The sequence below is a fragment of the Pimephales promelas genome, chromosome 10 (genome assembly GCF_988280905.1).
Source record: "Pimephales promelas chromosome 10, fPimPro1.hap1.1, whole genome shotgun sequence".
NCBI classification, from domain to species: Eukaryota; Metazoa; Chordata; class Actinopteri; order Cypriniformes; family Leuciscidae; genus Pimephales; species Pimephales promelas.
Window position 1 is genome coordinate 13576860 of NC_142778.1, and position 18488 is coordinate 13595347.

Sequence of the window (18488 nt, forward strand, 5' to 3'; positions counted from 1 at the left end):
AATGTGTTACAGGTCTCGCTAGAGTACATGTGGGAGGGTAGGGAATCAGGGGGGTTGAAAATTTTGTGCATTATTGAGAAGAGAGACCTGGAATTTCCTTCGCTAGAGCAGATGAGATCAGAATAGTAGTTTGATTTAATTAAAGCTATTGAATTTGAATAGAGAAGAAGATGAGTTTTGTACATTTCTTTGTGAATGTGGAGACCAGTTTTTTTTATAGAGGCGTTCAAGTTGGCGACCCTTGGCTTTCATGAGGCGGAGCTCTGACGAGAACCAAGGGGCAGAGCAGGAGAAGGACACAGAACGGGTTTTGAGAGGGGCGAGGGAATTAAGAATATAGCAAAGTCCAGAGTTATAATGGATGGCGAGGTGGTCCGGAGATGAAAGATCAGGTATAGGCAAATTTTCAATGTAGGAGGATATGATGTCTGGATCAATATTTTTAATATTTCGAAATGAAATCTGGCGGACTGGCTTAATAACAGAAAGAGACAGGGAGATATTAAAGGACAAAAAAAAATGATCAGAAATGTGAACATCATCAGCTGAACAATTGGAGGGAATTAAACCAGAGCAACAAATCAAATCAAGTGAATGTCCTTTTATGTGGGTGGGGAAATCAACAAACTGATGGAATCCAAAACTGTCTAGACAGGAGGTAAAGTCTCTGGTGAGTGGGAGGTTTGTATTGTCCATATGTATGTTAAAATCACCAAGGAGAATGACATTAGGAGAGAGAGTAGAGAGGAGGGTAAGTAGTGTGGAGAATTCGTTTAAAAAGTCACCGTGTGGTTTGGGAGGGCGGTAGACTGTGGCAATAACTGTGGGAGTGGGACCAGGCAGTTGAAATACAGAACATTCCATGTAGCGGAAAACTGGAATGGAAACTGGCAACATCTTCCACTTCTCGCGATAGAGCAGCGCGAGACCACCCCCACGGCCAGAGCCACGCGGATGAGAATGGTAAACAAACCCAGGTGGAGTGGATGCATTGAGCTGGAAGAAGTCACCAGGTTGTTGCCAGGTCTCCGTAAGACAGAGGAAGTCCAGCTTACGGTCAACGAGGAGATCCTGGATAAGCTGACCCTTGTTAGAGAGAGAGCGGACATTCAGGAGACCAAAGTTGAAAGAAGAGTTGTTGTAGCCGGGGGCGAGGCTTGCTGCCTTAGCAAAGTAAGCAAGCGAACCGTAGTCAGCAGCCCGATTTGAGCATCGGTGAGAACGGCGAGCAGTGGACCAGAATGATGTTATAGGATTGGAGTCATCGAAGTGGAAATTCCGGCGAGATCCGCGGTGGGAGTATCTCCGGCGGGGAAGGAGCGCGATCTCCGGGTGTAGCTGTAAAACTGGCGGGGGAGGCACAGACAGGAGCCCGCGGAGCAGTAGGAGATCAGCCGCTGTATATAGAGTCAGACCAGCCCCGGGTCGGTGTAAAATTGAAAGAACAGTCCAGAGGAGGATAAACCACATGTAAAACTTGCAAGCCCACATTGTAGAACGGCAGCAGGAGCAGCGTAGAGTCGAGAAGATGAGTGGAGAATGAGGTTAGTATACCACACTCACACACCGAAGCATCAGGATCGCAACTTAAATGAGAGCGTTCCAAGCGAGGTGAAGGCTTTTACTCTCGCTTGAGTGTAGATACACGGTCCAGTGATCCGGCAGAAGAATAAAATAACGTAAAATAGTTAAGAATAATTAAAAATAGTTGCCGGAGAGCAGCGGCTGCAAGACGCGCCAGCGTCCACTCAACCGGAAGGATATGAAGGACATTAACCTAACAGCACCGCTGCTGAAAAACTTTCTAGGGGAAACACTGCACGGGTCAGAACCCGCGGCCATCAGAGCCGGGCTGAAGCTGGTACCTGGGCGTGGCAGGGGGGCTCGTCAGCGCCCCCTGGAACGAGGTCCGAACACTCGGTCCATAACTCAAACACGCTTGCATGTAATAATATGAAACTCGGTACACATGTTGATCTCATCATTTCATCTATACCTCGCGCTCTTACTTTTTACCCCAGCCCAATAGGAAGTCGGCTATTGAGGTTTGTTTGTAAAACGCTCGCAATGGTATTTGAAATACTCCTCCTAGAGCTTTGATCCAAATTCGACGAAACTCGGTCAGTGTGAAGTCAAGACATTCAGGATACAAGCTTGTGTGGGGATTTTTGATATCTCGAACGGTTAGGCCGTGGCGAGGAAACGAAATCATGGCGCGAAACGTGAAACAGGAAGTGTGTCATAACTTCAGCATACATTAACTGATCTTGATGAAACTTCAGCAGTGTGTTCGCTGTAAGAGGACGATCACATGGATGTGACTATTGTGAGTCAAAGTTATAGCGCCACCAACTGGCAGCAGGAAGTGTGTCACTTTCGAAATGCTTTGAAATCACCCTTTTATTTTTACCCGATTTGCTTCAAACTTCATCTGTTTAATGTAAACATACGGCAGATGTAGACCTGTGAATGGATTCTTGATATCTTTTAAACTGTTGCCATGGCAACGCATCAAACTTTACCATTCTTTTAGGATGCTTTTTTAGGATACCAGACCCTTAGCATGCTTCAAATCGCATGAAACTCGACAGACACATCACATTTATTAGCCAGTAGACACGTGCAAAGTTTCAGAAACGGGCGTGGTGAGGGCTCAGTAGCGCCACCTTTTGACAAAAGTGGGGTTGTTAGTTTTAACTAGAGTTACAAAAATCGGTATGTATATTGTACTCCTCGAGCCGGACAACTTTCTAATTGACACTCATTAGCTAGGACCCACAGAAAGTCAGATATCTTTGTTTGAATGTAGAGAAAATCTCTGAATTTTGCCAGTCTCTCAGTGTCTCTCTGTGTGATTGAGAGGAGGGGTGCCTTTCAGGTTAATTTTAACCCTTTATTTGCTGTGTGCGACTTCTCTGGCATTTTCGGGGGCCTTAACATCCTCTAAAACTCTGAAACTTTGCACACGGGTCAGAACCCATGGCCATCAGGGCCGGACTGAAGCTGGTCATCGGGCATGGCAGGGCGGCTCGACAGCGCCCCCTGGACTGGGATTCGAACATTTGTCCATAGATCAAACACACTTGCATGAATTAATATGAAACTCGGTACAATTATAGATCACATCAGGCCAAACAACTTTCGTGCTCTAAGTTTTATGACAGTTCAAATGGAAGTTGGGAATTGTGGGTTTTTTGAATAGTTGTCCTAGGAGAAATACATCAAATTACAACGCATGTGTTTACCAATCACAACCAAACTCTGTGTGCATGAAGTCAAGACATTGAGGATGCCCAATTCCGGACGGATTTTTGATATCTCGAACGGTCTGGCCGTGGCGAGGAAATGAATTTTATGACTAAAAAAGGACACAAAGTGTGTTATAACTTTGCTCATTTTACCTATAGTTACAAAACTTGCCACATATATTGTTCTCGTCAAGCCGATCAACTTTCCAATTTAAAGTCATTCGCTCTGAGCAACAGAACGTCAGATATTGTAGTTTGAATGGATTTATTTCCCCTGCGATTCTCTCTCTCTCTCTCTCTCTCTCTCTCTCTCTCTCTCTCTCTCTCTCTCTGTGTGGGTGTGTGTGTCTGTGTGGGGAGGGGAGGGCTGTTGTCTGTGTTTATGTGTGTGTGTGTGGCTGGCTGCGATTTTTCCTACAAGTCCTTGTCTCTAAATCCTTTGCATAACAATTTTGTATTTTTTTAAATGACAAAATAGGCATATAACCCCCATCTTTTAAATGTATAGTGTGCTTTAAATAAAAGTAAGATTGTATTTGTAATTGAAGCTGAATGAATTTAAAATTAATGTGCTACATTTCAATATATTTGTTTTCCTTAAGATTTTAAAACACTAACTTCATTCTTATCTGAATTACAAATATTTGTTTCTGTATAAAATAATACTCTGACTAAAAACACATTTAATTTTTCTTTTTGCATTGTTATTTACACGTATTTATGTATGTATGTGTGTGTGTGTGTAAATATATAAAGTGTGGGTTTTTTTAGATAAAGTAGAATTTCTATAACTCTATGTGTTGAACTAATAAATCACTCTTGTGTGTGTTAAACACAATCTACTTAATACAGACAACTTCATTATAAAGATAAATAACAAATCCAAAAAATATATGATCATAATCTATGACAAAAAAGCCATTACAAACTATATTAGTGGAAAATACACATTGCTCTTTGTATTGTTGTAAAATACATTCATGAAAAACAAGATAACAAAAATCAAAAAGATACATTATTTTAGATATAGCCATGGCTGCTATAAAATTTATATACGTTTTAAATGTATAGCAGAGATGTTAAATGAGGCAGCAACATACAAACTTTCTAGAACAACATGGACCTGAATAGCTGGTTTTTACGGAGGACAGTGAAGAGGAAGAGGATGCAAATCAAATAGCTCATTTTCAGACTACACAGCAAACAGCTTAAGTTTTTAGTGTTTTGTTTGAGGTTTTTAGTGCTCTGTCCTATCTATTATCAACATATAATAGATAGAACAGAACAAGAAAGGCAATTAATAATCTGTCATTGCGTCACTGCATTATGATATGAAAGGCTTAGTACAGTGTGGCACAAAGCGCTTATGCGCATCCCGAGTGGAGAATGATGCGCTTAAAGCCACATGGAGTTACAGCGCACAGTGCATCGAGTCCGCATTGATGCAAGCTCTACAATACACTTCTTTTCGACAGTCAAAGCGGGGGTTACGTTTTTGCACGTCGTACAGAATAACCCTAAAGGCATCAAGGTGGCGGTGCCACCGGCTTTATATATATATATATTAGTGTTGTGAAAAAACTCGGTACTTCGGTACCAAGTCGGTACTAAAAAAAAAAAAAATGTTACGGTACTAGCTTTTCTAGGTACCGAATACCAGGTTCATCCAGTTCTAGACGCGCCTGAAAGGTGCACAGTTGCGTCCTCTTCATAACGCTGATATGGCTCTCTCTCTCTGAATCCACTTGTTGACACGAAAGGAGGAAAGAGCCACATATGGAAATATTTTGGATTAGGCTAATGTCACGTTGCCATAAGAGGCCGATTACATGCAAATTCTCAATTTCAAATATAGGCGCGGCAAGCGCGCTCATAATAAAAACTCGTTGCATAGCAACAACAGACGCCGCGTGAGAGCAAGCGTTTTGGAAAGAATAAGCACGCGCAAAAATGTAATATAAAAAACACGCGCGATATGTGAACGGCCTCTAAAGTGCTTTCGGGGTAGTTTTACGAGTACATGAGCACAGTAGTATTCAACCGACACCAGAGTACTGGTATTAGTATCGATGCATCCCTATTTATGTCATTTAATGTCAGTGCCAGTTCTAGGCATATTCTTGCCTTTATAACTCAGCAGTTTTAAAAAGCCTTTTTCAAAATTAAATATGAATGCAGTTTTAGATTAAGTAAAAGTACAGTCAAATCAAATAAAACATGTTTTTTCTCCTGTAGCCTATAGTTTGGTAACGCTACAATACCATTTATCAACATTAGCTACTTCACATCAACACATTGAGTGAACAATATATTTTTACAACAGTAATTAATGTTTGTAAATGTTATTTAATAGAAACACTTGATTGTTCATGTTTGTTCACTTCATTCATTGTGCATTAAATATATGTTAACGGATTAGAACTTTACAAACAACTTTAAAAATGTGTTAGTGTATACTATTGTTTATTTTAGGTCATTTTATCTAATTTTTTTCTAAAGTGTTTATAATACAAATGTACAGTTTCCATACTTGTAACCGTGATAAACACTTAAATATTTAAACTAAGCTTTGGTACCGAAATTGGTACCGAGAACCGTGAATTTTTACTGGTATTGGTACTGAATACTTAAATTTTGGTACTGTGACAACACTAATATTAGGGGTGTAACGGTACATGTATTCGTATTGAACCGTTTCGGTTCGAGGCTTCCGGTTCGGTACGCATACAAACCGAACGATTGCTTGGACCATTTTTCTTGCCGGCAAAATTCGTGCTGACGCGGCCAACACAACGTTGCGCAACATTCAAATGGCAAGGGTAATGAAAGCAGAACGAAACTGCGCTCCTCGTTATGTGCTTCGCAGATCGTTTATCAGTTCGGACCAGCAACGTCTGTGCAGCGCGAGCCGATCTCGATCAAGCAACACTGTTACCACACCACGCTAAGAGATCCGGTAAAGAAAACATTTGAATTCGCCACTGAGGTAATAACATCGCTGCGAGATCTAGTGAGATGCATTCATCTCTGTCATGGAAACCAAGAGAAACATTGTGCCGTGAATGAACTAGTAGGCTACTTTACGTCCACAGACCAGCAACATTCACCATGGATTTAATATAGTAACACTAACTGTAACCAGTTTGGCTGGAATGGTGAAATGCTTTCAAGTACTTCACACATCTTTTTCCAGCACTTCAAAATTCAAATATTATATAAATAAATATATATTTAAATGTTATTTTTAATGTGATGACCAAAACATTATTTGTTCATCCTTCAAAGATGACCCCTATTTATAAACCTGAAAGTTTCAAGATCTAGGAAAACTCACACTTATTTAAAAATATTTTTTCTTTAAACAAATAGGAAATTTCTCTGGCATTTCTTTCTTTTTGCTGTATCGAAAACGTACCGAACCGTGACTTTAAAACCGAGGTACGTACCGAACCGTGATTTTTGTGTACCGTTACACCCCTAATATATATATATATATATATATATATATATATACAGTGTATATGTATAAATATAGCTGTGAGCAGCGATAAAAGGCCAAAGCCGGCGTTACCACCATCCCGGTGCCTTTAGGTAACTAAAGGCATCGGGGTTGCGGTGCCACCGGCTTGGGCCCGCAATCGCTGCTCGCAGCTATATTTATTATTAGGGCCCAAGCCCTAAAAGGGCGAAGGCCCTATTGTTTTCCTTGGGATTATTAGGGCCCAAGCCCTGAAAGGGCGAAGGCCCTATTGTTTTCGTTAGGGTTATTCTTTTCTATTATTATTAGGGCCCAAGCCCTGAAAGGGCGAAGGCCCTATTGTTTTCCTTAGGGTTATTCTTTTCTATTATTAGGGCCCAAGCCCTGAAAGGGCGAAGGCCCTATTGTTTTCCTTGGGATTATTTATTAGGGCCCAAGCCCTGAAAGGGCGAAGGCCCTATTGTTTTCCTTAGGATTATTAGGGCCCAAGCCCTGAAAGGGCGAAGGCCCTATTGTTTTCATTGGGATTATTAGGGCCCAAGCCCTGAAAGGGCGAAGGCCCTATTGTTTTCCTTCCGATTATTAGGGCCCAAGCCCTGAAAGGGCGAAGGCCCTATTGTTTTCCTTGGGATTATTTATTCTTATTATTATTTTACTACCTTTTTGGCACTTTTGGAGCCCTTAACATGCTCAAAAACTCTTGAAACTTTGCACACGGGTCAGAACCCACGGCCATCAGAGCCGGGCTGAAGCTGGTACCCGGGCGTGGTAGGGGGGCTCGTCAGCGCCCCCTGGAATGGGGTCCGAACACTCAGTCCATAACTCAAACACGCTTGCATGTAATAATATGAAACTCGGTACACATGTTGATCTCATCGTTTCATCTATACCTCGCACTCTTACTTTTTACCCCAGCCCAACAGGAAGTCGGCTATTGAGGTTTGTTTGTAAAACGCTCGCAATGGAATTTGAAATACTCCTCCTAGAGAATTCAAACACATGGCACGAAACTCGGTCAGCATGAAGTCAAGACATTGAGGATGAAAGCTTGTGTGGGGATTTTTGATTCCAAACGAGTCATTTGCTCGGTTCAGTGATTAGGTTCCATAGATTCATTGCAAATCAATGAATCATTTCCCTTTGAACTAAATTGGCCTTCGGCCCCCTTTAATACATTTTATGTATATTATTATATGTTGCATTTGCTACACTTTTATTTTTACCCGATTTGCTTCAAACTTCATGTGTATAATGTAAACATACGGCAGATGTAGACCTGTGAATGGATTCTTGATATCTTTTAAACTGTTGCCGTGGCAACGCATCAAACTTTACCATTCTTTTAGGATGCTTTTGAGACCCTTAGCATGCTTCAAATTGCATGAAACTCGACAGACACATCACATTTATTAGCAAGTAGACGTGCAAAGTTTCAGAAACGGGCGTGGTGAGGGCTCAGTAGCGCCACCTTTTGACAAAAGTGGGGTTGTTAGTTTTAACTAGAGTTACAAAAATTGGTATGTATATTGTACTCCTCGAGCCGGACAACTTTCTAATTTACACTTATTAGCTAGGACCCACAGAAAGTCAGATATTTTTGTTTGAATATGGTCACTCTGAGCCTACATGTCTCTGTGTCTTTGGCTGTCTGTGTGTGTGTGTGCCTGTCTGAGTGTGTGTGTCCAGGGGGAGGGGGCTTAACCATTTCACTGCTGTGTGTATGACCTGCATAAAGAAAATACATTTCTTAAGCCTGGTATTTTTTAAATAAGTTTTTATTTTTTATAAGTACTTTTTATAAGTTTTATAAGTAACGTGATCAATAAACTTGGCCTGAAAATTTGGTCCATAAATCAAACACACTTGCATGTAACAATATGAAACTCGGTAAACATATGGATCTCATCGGTTCATGTATACTTCACACTCTTACTTTTTACCCCAGCCCAACAGGAAGTTGGCTATTTAGGGTTGTTTGTAAAAAAACATGCAATAGAATAATTTAAAGTACTTCTCTAGAGAATTCAAAGAAATGCCACAAAACTCGATCAGCGTGAAGTCAAGACATTGAGGATAAAAAATTGCCAGGGGATTTTTGATACCTCGAACGTTTTGGCCGTGGCGATGAAACAAAATTATGGCGAGAAACATGAAACAGGAAGAGTGTTATAACTTCTGCATACATTAACTGATCTTGATGAAACTTCAGCAGTATGTTCGCTGTAAGAGGACGATCACATGGATGTGACTATTGTGAGGCAAAGTTATTGCGCCACCAACTGGCAGCAGAAAGTGTGTCACTTTCAAAATGCTTTGAACTCACCCTTTTATTTTTACCCGATTTGCTTCAAACTTCATCTGTATAATGTAAACATACGGCAGATGTAGACCTGTGAATGGATTCTTGATATCTTTGATACTGTTGCCGTGGCATAAACTTAACCATTCTTTCAGAATCACTTCGGGCGATAGTTTAAACTCAAAATCATAAATAGGGCTATAATGCACTCTTGTGTCATTATTTTTCTATATTTATTACGTATGTGACAGAGGATGTTATTTTATTGCGAGTGTACACAAATATAGGTAAACAGTTTGCAGTCTGAATGTTGTCCTTTATGAACAAAATAACGGATTATGTTTCCTGTTTCCACTGTTCACACACACACACATGCACACTCCGGCTTGAGAGAGGCGCGCGCGTCGAAGTGTGTGTGTGAGAGAGAGAGAGAGAGAGAGAGAAAGAGAGAGAGGAGGGGGGGCATTGTACTCCTCAAGCCAGAGAACTTTCTAATTCATAGTCATTAGTTTGGATCAAGAGGAAGTCAGATATTTTGGTTTGAATATGGTGAGCCTCTCTCTGAGCCTACTGTACGTCCCTATATGGCGAGCCCTTTTAACATTTAAACGCTAAGTTTGCCTATCCGGAATTAACATTGTAGATATTAACACGCCACCTTTTGACAAAAGTGACTAGTCTTAATTACATTTTGAATAGTTTGTATTATCATTTAAGATATCTGTAATGTAATTGTGACTAGTCGAAACGACAGATAGAGTATGGCAAGCTGTTTTAACATTTAATCATTTAATCATGAAAGGGCCAAAGCCTGCGACACCGCCACCCCGGTGCCTTTAGGTAACTAAAGGAACCGGGGTTGCGGTGCCACCGGCTTGGGCCCGCCATCGCTGATCGCAGCTATATTTATTATTATTATTTATACGACTATTCGGGCACTTTTGGAGCCCTTAACATGCTCAAAAACTCTTGAAACTTTGCAAACGGGTCAGAACCCGCGGCCATCAGGGCCGGGCTGAAGATGGTACCCGGGCGTGGCAGGGGGACTAGACAGCGCCCCTGGAACGGGGTCTGAAAACTTGGTCCATAAATCAAACACGCTTGCATGTAATAATATGAAACTCGGTGCACGTGTAGATCTCATCGTTCGTATATACCTCATACTATTACTTTTTACCCCAGCCCAACAGGAAGTCGGTTATTTAGGGTTGTTCATAAAACACTTGCAATGGAATTTCAAATACTCCTCATAGAGAATTCAAACACACGGGACGAAACTCGGTCAGCATGAAGATCTCGAACGGTTTGGCCGTGGCGTGGAATCGAAATTATGGCGAGAAACGTGAAACAGGAAGTGTGTTATAACTTCAGCATACATGAACTGATCTTGGTGAAACTTCAGCAGTGTGTTCGCTGTAAGAGGCCGATCACATGGATGTGACTATTGTGAGTCAAATTTTTAGCGCCACCAACTGGCAGCAGGAAGTGTGTCACTTTCAAAATGCTTTGAAATCACCCTTTTATTTTTACCCAATTTGCTTCAAACTTCATCTGTATAATGTAAACATACGGTAGATGTAGACCTGTGAATGGATTCTTGATATCTTTTAAACTGTTGCCGTGGCAACGCATCAAACTTTACTATTCTTATAGGATGCTTTTGAGACCCTTAGCATGCTTCAAATTGCATGAAACTCGACAGACACATCACATTTATTAGCCAGTAGACATGTGCAAAGTTTCAGAAACGGGTGTGGTGAGGGCTCAGTAGCGCCACCTTTTGACAAAAGTGGGGTTGCTAGTTTTAACTAGAGTTACAAAAAATGGTATGCATATTGTACTCCTCGAGCCGGACAACTTTCTAATTTACACTTATTAGCTAGGACCCACAGAAAGTCAGATATTTTTGTTTGAATATGGTCTGGCTCACTCCGAGCCTACATGTCTCTATGTCTCTGTGTCTTTGGCTGTCTGTGTGTGTGTGTGCCTGTCTGTGTGTGTGTGTGCAGGGGGAGGGGGCTTAACCATTTCACTGCTGTGTGTATTACCTGCATAAAGAAAATACATTTCTCAAGCCTGGTATTTTTTAAATAAGTTTTTATTTTTATTTAAAGTAAAGGCATATAACTAGTTTAATTGTCGTGCATTGACAATAGTTTTATATAATTAATTTATTAATCAGATTAACTTGGTCAATAAACTTGGTCTGAAAATTTGGTCCATAAATCAAACACACTTGCATGTAATAATATGAAACTCGGTAAACATATGGATGTCATCGGTTCATGTATACTTCACACTCTTACTTTTTACCCCAGCCCAACAGGAAGTTGGCTATTTAGGGTTGTTTGTAAAAAAAACATGCAATGGAATAATTTAAAGTACTTCTCTTGAGAATACAAAGAAATGCCACAACATAAAAAATTGCCTGGGGATTTTTGATCTCTCAAACTGTTTGATATCTTTACTATTCTTTCAGAATCTCTTCGATAGTTTGATAGTTAAACTCAAAATCATAAATAGGGCAATACTGCCCTCTTGTGTCAAATTATATTTATTTATTACGCATGTAATAGAGGATCTTGTGTTTTATTGCGAGTGTACACAAATATAGGTAAACAGTTTGCAGTCTGTTGTCCTGTATGAAAAAATAACGGATTATGTTTCCTGTTTCCACTGTTCACACACACACACACACATATACTTAACCTCGGCCTTTGATACAGTTGACCATAAAACTCTTATCTCGACTAGAATATTTTTGTGGGCATCCAGGGAACTGTACTCAGTTGGTTTAGATTGTATCCAACAAATTGAAGTTTCTCTGTCAAACTGGGTAATTTTTACTCCTCACTAGTGCCACAGGGGTCTATTCTCGTACCCGTTCTTTGTTCCATATATTTACTTCCTCTGGGCTCCATTTTTTTAGAAAGCATGGTATATCATTTCACTACTATGCAGATGATGCATACATTTTTTGACTCTGAAATGCAACAAGGATACTGCTCTGAAATCTCTTTTTGCATTCCTAGAAGAAGTAAAAATGTGGTTTTCTCACAATTTCTTATTTTTGAATTAATCCAAAACCGAGGTCATAGTCTTTGGCCCCCATGCCAACCATAATAGCAGCAACATTTATCTGGATTATGGATTATCTAACTTCATCCTTCATTAAGAATTTAGGTGTTCTCTGGAATCAGAACCTCAAATTTGAAAACCAAATAAATGCAGTGATTAGTTCTTGTTTTTTTTTCCAGCTACGTCTTCTCTCGAAGATCAAATCCTCTCTCTCTGAGAAAACCTTAGAGATTGCTGTCCATGCGCTCATTACATCGCGATTGGATTATTGCAACTCTCTTTACTATGGCATACCCAAACACTCTATTTCTCGTCTCTAATTAGTACAGAATGCTGCGGCAAAGTTCCTCAAAAGAAAACGTAAATTTGATCATTGTTTCACCTATCTTAAAATCACTGCATTTGCTACCTGTGCATTTTAGAATTGAGTTTAAAATTCTTCTCTTTGTTTTTAAATCCGTAAATAGTTATACAATTTTTTTTCTTTAGCTTTTAATTCATTGTGATATTTTGTCATGAATGTGTGGTTTGTCCTAGTGCTGGGCGGTATAATGGTTCATACCGAAAACCAGTGTATATTTTTGTTATGATTTAAATTTTTGATATACCACCATACCGATGTATTTAATTCGCTGCGCCGCACAACACTGTTTTTAGACGGACCCTTTACAATGTTGCACTTCTAAGCAGCGACTTCGAGGCGAGGCCGAGGGTATACAGCAGTGATCTGGTGTTACGTTACAGGGAAGATGGATGCTGCAGAACTATGGCGTTATTTTCCTGTCAAATTTCGAGAGCGCCCTATTGTAGCGCCAAAGTACATTAATATAATGTGTGAGCGCAAATCTCTGTTCGCGCGTGGAATGTAATGTGTCTCCTCTTCCCCAGATAACAATTTTAAGTTATAAGAACGTTTTCATAACATTTCCATTAAGTTATAAAAACTTTATTTCTGAATGTTCTAGGCACATTCAAAACGTCCAGTTGTTTTATACGTTGTATTAAAGTTTTTGCTTGGCTATAAGAACATCATTCAAACAACATTAGAATGTTCAATTCTCCCCTTATATAAACGTTGTATTTTAACGTTATTTCCTGGTTATAGGAATGTCATTAGAATGTTTAGAAATAACTATTTTAGGTTATACTGGGCACTATTCTATTCTACAATATTCTCTATTGACTGAAAAATAGACCATGCTAAGTAAATATATTGCATTAATTCCTCTCTCAACCAGTAGAAAATGCTTTGAACCACTGATTATGCATTAAAAAAAAAATTAAAAAAAACAAAAAAAAAATCATAAACCGGAAAACCAGCTTAATTTTGAAAAAAAAAAAAAAACAACAAAAACAAACTTGATGTACATTTTTGGTCAAACTGCCCAGCACTAGTTTGTGCTTATTTATCTTGTCTATTGTTCAGCACTTTGGTCAGCCCTGTTTGCTGTTTTTAAATGTGCTATATAATAAATACAAACATGAAACCCGGTGAGACACGAGAACAGGAAAGGCATGGCTTTCTCATACTGAGACTTATAAACTCAAGGTGATGATATCAGTTTAACTTTTAATAGAAAGATCAGGACAGGTTTGTGGCATTTACCTTAGTTAAAAAAATTCACACTAATACACTTCTATATACTATAGTATAGGAATTCTAAATTAAACAATTACATATATTTGTAATCCTAGAAATGCATCACAGATTTTTGACATCACAATCAAATGTTCAATCAAATGCTCTCTAGAATCTAAAGTGGTGTTGACATGTCACGGAGCAATATGGGTTGGAGATGTGTTCGGTTGCTCAAATGCTTGAGTTTTATTCCATTTTCCAACTGTATGTTAGATAAGAATGACAGCTTGAATTTATTTACACCTCTACTATTGAATCCAACGTATTATCTTTCGCTTCCATGGTGCTGTTAAATATGAATTTTAGTCTGTGAGGTAAACTAAATGCTATTGGCTACTTGAAAAAGGGGGAGGAGGCATTCAATGTCCTGCCTTAGCTTCCTGTTTCAGTGAAAATTACGTCAACGCATCATACAAGGCTGCGTGTTCCAAGGCACTTCAGTGGGCTTTAAAGATGATTTCTGCGTCATTCTGTGATCAAGCCACGTCAGATCACAAAAGAAAGTTATTTCAAACACTCGACTGACGATGTGAGTTTGGAGTAAAAATGTAAAAGTTTTCTTTTTTATTGTCAACAGGTTTGTAGTTGCTTCTCATTACAAGTTTGGAAAGATAAGTTACTCAAACTCAGCTTACTGAGATGAGCAGCATTTACTGTGAAATTTAAACCGATCGAGCCGCTCTGATCACAGAGCATACATCACCATGAAACAATCATATATTTAAAATGCATAATACCCCGGCTTTTGCCATCACACTTTGACTGCAGCCCTAAATTAACCTCACACAAACAAGCATACAACAATCTCTCACTTTACACAAACAAGTGGCTGTCTCACATACAAAACTGTATTGTATGCATGTATTCATCGCACAGACAGATATACATGTACAGCCGAGTATAGGTAAAAATGATGCAACAATTTCACAAATGCTATTCTCCAAATGAAACTACTTAAAACAGCCTGTCATACTGCTATCATCTCTGCTGCCCATAGATTGAGTATTAATAATGCTGTGTGTTAGTGTCATGAATCATGATGATGCTGTCACGTGACGTCAGATACAAAGTCTTTAAAGAGCCCCTATCATAGCATTTGAAATGTTCCTATTTTTGTTTTAGGAGTTCCCAAAAACAGTTTAACGTGCATGCAAGGATAAAAAACACTTTATTTGTCTTATAATATGCATTTATTTTTAACTGATTGGCTCAACGACTCCCAAATGATTCGTACGACGATTCATTTTCCCAAATACCTCCTTTGAGTGACACGAATCTGTGGCGATTGGTCAAATGACCCAGTCAGTTGTTGTTGGTAAACCGTAGGCAGAGACTGTCGGCAACGGAACGCCCATAACCAGCATTATAGCTTGTCAAGTGTTGAAAATTGTATATAGTGTTTGAACAAACGTGTCAGAAAAAGTGCACTTTCCACACGGTCTCTTACTCGCGTCTCCGTCAAGAGCAAGCTTTCTCGTTGCAGGGGCTTTTGAGGGGCAGTGCTTATTAAATAGAACAAAGTCATATTTGGCTAAGTCGTTTAGGAGGTAATTGCCATTTTTCAATGAATGTCCGGTGAACATCAAAAACAAAACTAACTTTACCCCGCTTAGAAGCTGCGTGGAGTGTACACAACACACACAACACAATATAACTATATTGTGCATGCTACAGAAAACATAATAGTAAACATTATTAAAGGGGTCATGAACTGGCTTTTTAAATTTTATTATATTGTTGTCTGAGGTCAATTTATGACGTTCGCTTGGTTTTTACATTCAAAAACATCAAAATGAATAAGTAATAGGCTATTTTGTACCCAAGTTGTGAGCCTTCCTGAAAAACGGTCTGTTTTTATGGGCGTGTCGCACTGAAGACTTGGAAATAAACGCCCACTGCTGTGAGTGGATAACAGTTTTGCATATTATAATGAGTTTAGCTCACCCGTCGGTGCACGTGGGGGAAAACGTCCAATGTTGTCAAATGGCAACCGGATTCGCCCATACATGTTCGACCAAGAGTCCGTGTGTTGCACAATTCCTGTCAGATCCAATATAGACGGCACAACACCGTTCTTTACTCTTAATTGGTCTGCAAATCCAGTCTTGTTTACAAAACAATCCTCAGTGAAATGAAGCGAACAGACTACGATGTTTTACCCTCATCAGCTGGAACGTCATTAAAAATAAAGTTTATCCATGCAGTCCTATTGGAATCCAGAGGAAGCTTATGCAGCGACTGTCTTCCACAACCAGGCACTGCACAATATTCTGTATTGCTCGGTAGCTCGATCCGGTTTGTCATCATGAGGTAGCCATGTATGTTAGGCTACTTAGCTGTGCATGTAATGCGCGAATCGGTGGGCGGGGCTAAACCGGCCGTGTTGAAGTAGGCGTTGATCTTCTTCTGCGGGGGTGGTGTTTTAACCCCTTCGACGTCATAGTTTCCCACTTTTAAAAACGAGTCGTTTTCAGAGGCTGGTGTCAATAAAAGCTTTTATTGGACTAACAAGGACGTTTTCAGTTCTGAAACTTACAGGATATTCTTATAATATGATGTCGTCTTAGATGTCAAATGCTCAAGGAAAATTTGATTTCTCAGTTCATCACCCCTTTAATATTACTTACAGATTGTGATTCGGAGGAGGACGAACCTGATCCATATACACTGGATACTGAGCCCTCCTTCAGTAACAACCAGCTTGCGAATGATTCGTCATTAAAATGATGAGAACAGAAGGTTCGGGCTATACTGTTGTGGTATCGTTGCAAATATGAACTCTGACCACTGATTCTTCACATGCTCGTCCCTGGACAATGGAAACAAGTGGCTGAACTGTCTTTGCAATGTAGAACACAGCGTCTTATCGACATGATGCGATTCAGCTGAAGTATTTGAATGTGTTCTAGACGTCACTTCAAGTCTGCGCGTGCAGTTGTTGGGAGCGGCCAATGACTTACAGTATCTACGTCACGATGTAACAGCTAATGACTCGTTTCAAAAACAATTCATTTCATAGACTCAGAGTCGACTCTCACTTTTGAAAGACAATAACTTTATATACGGTGCATTTTCAGATATAAATCTTTGCAGGATGTTTTCATTCCCTTAGAGCTATATTCCACACTACATGAACAGTCATTTTCAAAAATCCATGATAGGTGCTCTTTAATGGTGTCGGTGTGTGTCAGATAGGTGAGGCTGATGTGGATGTATGTCCGTCAGATGAGGAGCCCGCAGAGGGAATCAATGACAGACAACAAGGAGCTCCAATGGGGAAAGATGCTGTGAAGGTGTGTAGAACCTTGCTACATTAGCATCATCATCCACATATAAAACGTACAACCGTGACTTTTTTTGTGAGAGTTTTGTGAAATACTCTGTTGAGATCATTTGAGTGCATTTTAACTTAATATTGATTCTTTTCATTTTTCAATGCTGTTTTCTGTTTAATGTTCTTTATTGTAGAATGAGAAGTCAAAGAAAAAGAAGAAAAAGTCACCTGCTGAGAATGGAAAGGTTGGATTTTTTTTTTTTTTTTTTTTTTTTTAAACTTCCCAAAAAATGGAAACATCCTCCCACTTTCAAAAGTAACAGTCTGTATCTGGTGTGGCTGCCAGCTGTTTAAATTACTACAGTGCGTCTCATCCTCATGGCCTGCACAAGATTTACCAACTCTTACTGTTAGATGTTACCCCACGCTTCCACTAAGGCATTTACAATTTCTTTAACAGGTTAACACACCTGGGGTAATGTAAGAAAATATTGATACACATTAATATTGCAATATTATATTTGCAGATACTGTATCGATTCTCCCAAAAAAATGTATCAATATTTATTTGTTTACATTTATTTATTTGTTTACATCCAAGATTCGTGTCAGTGGCTTTATGTTTGGTTTAAACCTGACCGCTACATGGCAGTGTTATCTCAGAATGTTAACTGACATGGAAAAGCACAAAAGTGAATCACTAGCATAAGCAGACCCAGCTAACGAGATGATAGAATTATTCCAGCTCCTGCTGCAGTGAACAGAGCTGAAGTGTGGACTCATTTTGGCTTGCACTATAAAGAAACCATTAAGGAAATCGACAAGTCATGTTTGCAAAATAAGCCATGCTAAAATCCTCTGGAAACACAATCTGCGAGCTTGCGTAACATCCAATTCCATCCTTGCTGTTGAGAGTGGTGTTTCAATAGAATATGTAAATATGTACTTGTAGTGAACTTTTTCTTCCACAGTAGAGAAGCAACAGACCAGGAAACATTGAGGTATCTTTCACGCAGAAGTTCTTTATTGCATTCCTGTAGTCATCTCAATAATCGTCTGACTAAACTAAAATACAGAACTATACTTATACATTTCAAGGGGGGAGGAATTACATAGAGCTGGGCTCCAGACTAACTTTTTTTTACTAGGAGCGCTGTTGCCCCTGCGCTGTTGCAAGCAGAAAATTTAGGGGCACACCTTAAATCAGCTTGCAATGCAATTATTCAAATCCAGACTCAAATAAATAAATAATGTATATTAAGGAGTGAAACCAGCCAAAAAAAAAAAAGTTTAACCCGGGACCAAGGTGTATTTGGGGTCCTTGAGATGTTCTGACATGCCCTGACATCTGTTCTTTTTTTCAGTTGCTTATAAACATATTAATGGCACAGTTGAAATTACACTATATTTAGCACAAACAGGGCAACCATAATATGTGAGCAACATGTATGAACATGTTTGTATTTTTGAGA

General features: G+C 39.5%; 1 protein-coding gene across 2 annotated transcripts in view; it reads left to right on the top strand.

Moving 5' to 3' along the window:
• tcf25 (TCF25 ribosome quality control complex subunit) overlaps positions 1–18488 on the top strand; it is a 229729-nt gene that overhangs the window by 13532 nt on the left and 197709 nt on the right. The window contains exons 2-3 of one of the 2 annotated variants that reach the window (XM_089135406.1): positions 16934–17035; positions 17211–17261. The exons of the other annotated variant lie outside the window; for it this stretch is intronic. Coding sequence (XP_088991532.1) covers positions 16934–17035; positions 17211–17261 — 153 coding nt within the window. The remainder of the gene's footprint in view (positions 1–16933; positions 17036–17210; positions 17262–18488) is intronic. 2 annotated transcript variants of the gene reach the window in all.